At 53.5% G+C, this 3831-nt stretch overlaps 1 protein-coding gene across 1 annotated transcript in view; it reads left to right on the forward strand.

The window, feature by feature from the left end:
* The first annotated feature begins 1140 nt into the window (after nucleotides 1–1140).
* Nucleotides 1141–3831, forward strand: part of ETV3 (ETS variant transcription factor 3) — a 14476-nt gene continuing 11785 nt past the window's right edge. Inside the window, exons 1-2 of the mRNA XM_038383181.2 lie at nucleotides 1141–1287; nucleotides 3485–3547. Of these exons, the coding sequence (XP_038239109.1) occupies nucleotides 3502–3547 (46 nt within the window). The 5' untranslated portion in view covers nucleotides 1141–1287; nucleotides 3485–3501. The remainder of the gene's footprint in view (nucleotides 1288–3484; nucleotides 3548–3831) is intronic.

Genomic DNA, 3831 nt, shown 5'->3' on the forward strand with positions numbered 1-3831 from the left:
CCTGGACAGGCCTCCTGGGGATTGTGGAAAGGACGTGCGCTTGGATCCTTCAAGGGAAAGGCTCTCTGAGCCCAGTGAATGAGGGTCCCCCATCCTGGGTCCCTGCTTCTCCCCAAGACCCTCGTGTGCAGTGCATGGACAGAGCCCCCTGAAAGCATTGGACAGATGCCTCCCCCATAAAAAATAGCATGGTTCATGGAGGGTGACTTAGCAGGCTCTCATTCCTGTTCCCCCACCCGACCAGGGAATGCTGGGGAAGGAGACCCCAGCCTCCCACTAGCATTGCCCCCCATAACCTTGTTGCTAACATGGGGCTCTTGTTAAGAAAGGCCTCCCTCCTTTCTCTCCGCCCCCCCAACCCCATCCCTCTCATCCCTCCCACGCCCCAAATTCCCCTGCCCTACCCCCTTCCTCCCATCCCTCCTCTACCCCATTACCCATCTCCATTCTCCCACTCCCCCTCCAACCCTGCTCCATTCCCCCCTCCCCATCTCTCCCTCCTCCTCTAACCCTGCTCCATTCTGCCCTCCCCTTATCACCACCATCCCCTCTCTATATTCCCCCTCCCCCCTTTATTCTCCCTCCCCATCCCCCCCTTATCTGTGCCCTCTATTCCCCCTTATCTCCCCCGCTCCCTCTAACCCTCCCTTCATCTCCCCCTCCCCTTATCTCCCCATCCCCTCTCTATAGTCCCCCTCCCCCCTTATTCTCCTTCCCCCCTCCCTTATGTCCCTCTCCAACCCTCCTCCATTCCCCCCTCCTCTTATCACCCCATCCCCTGTCTATATTCCCCCTCCCCTCCCCCTTTATTCTCCTTCCCCCCTCCTCTTATCACCCCCATCCCCTCTCTATATTCCCCCTCCCCTCCCCTCCCCCCTTTATTCTCCCTTCCCTTTCCATCCCCCCCCTTATCTCCCCCTCCCCTCTAACCCTCCTCCATTCCCCTCCCCTTCTCTCCTCCCCCTCCCATTCTGGTCCCACTTCGCTCTCTGGGGTAGTTGGTCCCCTCCGGGCACTCGTTGGAGAGGTAGGTGGATGGGGGGGCTGAGTGTGCGTGCGTGCGTGCGTGCACGGCGGAGGAGGTGACGCTCGGTGCGTGCGCGGTGACGCCACTGCGGGGCGGAAGCGCGTGGGGGCGCCCAGTCCCGGAAGCGTGTGGGTGGCGCTGGTTCCGGTTCCGGTGGCTGCTGGGCTGGGTGGCGAGGGGGAGGCAGCAGGCGAAGGAGCGAGCCAGACACTCGGACGGGCGCAGACTCCGCCGCCCAGAGCCGCCGCCGGGGGACTGAGGTGAGGCCGGGGCGGGCGGGGCGCGCTTCCCCCGACCCCCGGGCGGCCGCGGAGCCGCCTCCCGCCCCCAGCCTGGGCCGCCGCTTCAGCCGCGTCTCGGGCCTAGGGGGGGGCCTGGGACCAGTGGGGGAGGGGAATACCGTATTTACGGGGGGCAGGGGGCGGGGTCTCAGGGGCTAAGGGTCAGTGGGGGAGGGGGTTTGAGGTTGACGGGGGGGAATATACGTGGACCTTAGCGGGGGGGGGGGGGGTCAGGGGCATGTTTAAGGGGCAGGGGACGGGGGTGTCTGGAGGTATGAGGGGGCAGAGGCTCCATGGGGAAGGATTTCTGGGGGGAGGGGGATATATAAGGAAGGACGGGGGTGCTCTCTGGGGATAGAGAGGGGTGGGAGGCTGGAGAAGGACGCAGTGGGGGCTGTGAAGGTCTGTGGTGCCCCCTGGGGTTTGTGTTTCTGGGTGGGGATGGGGTCGTGGGGTTATTTGGGGGCTGCGGGGCAAGGCCAATTTCGAAGGGGGCCCCCCTGAGGAGCTGGCTGGGGGTATTTGGGGGTGGCTCCCTCTGGTGGGGTTTGACAAGCCACTAAAGAGAAGGGCGCTGGAAATTTCTAGAGGCATGAGGGTGAAGGAAGGTATGGGCCCATCTAAGGAGCTTGCCTGGGGAGAGGGGTGTGGTGAGCTTGAGGAGAAGGGTGCTGGGGTCTCAGGGGTATTGTTAGTCCTGGGCTGGTTAATCCATTTATTGGCCCTTATCAGCTCCTGCTCTGTTAGGAGAAATTGCCTGCCCTAATCCTGGTTTGTTAGGGCTCTTGGTTTTTTTTCATTAATGACTGACTCCCTATATCTTGAGTGTTTAAACACTGGGGTGGGGGTGGGGGGGAAGGAAACCTACTTTAAATTGTCCTGCCCCACCCACAGTGGTGGTGGAGAGGCTTGGGTGCATTCATATAAATGTTTTGAGGTCCCCAAAGAAAGGTTCCGAAGAAATTAAACGTTGTTCAACTATTAGGATATAGGATACCTCCCCCCAAAATGGTGTTGCACCCATAATAACCCCCAGCAAACAGGGTTATGCTCATAAATTGAATACTGATGAATTCTGTAACCCTGCCAATTCCAATCATTATTTACCCTGCTGGAAATTTAAACTATAGGGAACAACGTTTAAAAAAAACAAACAAACACGTATTGTGGAAAAAAGAAACCTACTGATTCTTCCTTTTTTAGAGGGCAACACACTATTCTCACCTACCTCCATTCCCCTACTTTCCTTAGCTTTACCATTTGTAAACATAGACCTTAACAGGAAACTTCATTGAGGAAGTATAAATCTTTAACCAAATGTTCAGTCATCCCTAAGAAGGGCTGATCATAAGCACCTGCTGACAGACTCATTTCCGAGCTGAAACAAGGTTTAAACTGGATTTAGATTCCACAGTCTTGGTGATGGATACTGTTCACAAGGGACTGTGTAGCCAGATCTAGGGCTACTTCTGGCCCCCCCTTATCTTTCAACTTGCCTAGAGATGCACATTCTCTCTCTCCTCCCCCCACCCCCCGCACGACTGGACAATTGCAGTGCTTTTTGATGTGTCTTTGCTTGAATAACGCCATGGGTAGAAGGATCTTATGTGTTTATTTCCTGTAACTCAGAATATTCTTAGGAACATGCCTATATCTTGGCTTCGCTCTGTGTGATCAGGCAAAGCACGTGCAGGTAGTTTTTAACACAGGGTTAATTGATCTAAAAAAATCAAAATCAGATGTGCGTTCTTGAGTGGCATTCAGATGTTTGGATATTTTTTCCCTCTTGCTGGTACATCTGGGTGAGCTCAGGAACTTGTGTATTTTGGCACTCAGGCCTGTCTAGTAACAGAAGACAAACTGTTTGGCTTGTTTTGTCTGTCTCATGGTCCCGTCTTGCTGTAGTGTTTCTTTTTTACATTTCAATGGCAGGTCAGGAGGGAAGCAGATATTAAATGGTGTGTTTACATGTTGTGGTTTTAAGTTGGGTACTAGTAATTACGGCTGCTAATAGCAATGAAATCCTGGGTACCATCTCTTGGAGTTGGGAGTATTATCGGTTGGGGGTGGCTACTTTGTCTAAAGGAGCTTTATACGTGAAGGAACAAGATTCAAAGTCCTGTGGGTAATAATTGCATATTGATATAGTTGTTCCTTATTTCCTTTTATTTCACAGTCAGCAGGAGGGAGAAAATGAAAGCAGGCTGCAGCATTGTGGATAAGCCAGAAGGAGCAGGAGGTAAGGAAGTGTATATAATGTGAGATGCTGCACAATGAGAACTCTTAAAAGCCCGATTCTTATTTACACTGAGAACCCTGTACGTGGTTCTGACATTTTAAAGACCCCTTTGTCAGAGCTGTGTGTGGAGGGGGATCAGGCCATCAACGTTAACCTAATTACAGGTTTCAGAGTAGCAGCCGTGTTAGTCTGTATTCGCAAAAAGAAAAGGAGTACTTGTGGCACCTTAGAGACTAACAAATTTATTTGCACATAAGCTTTCATGAGCTACAGCTCACTTCATC

This window comes from Dermochelys coriacea, chromosome 24 (genome assembly GCF_009764565.3).
Source record: "Dermochelys coriacea isolate rDerCor1 chromosome 24, rDerCor1.pri.v4, whole genome shotgun sequence".
Classification (NCBI taxonomy): domain Eukaryota; kingdom Metazoa; phylum Chordata; order Testudines; family Dermochelyidae; genus Dermochelys; species Dermochelys coriacea.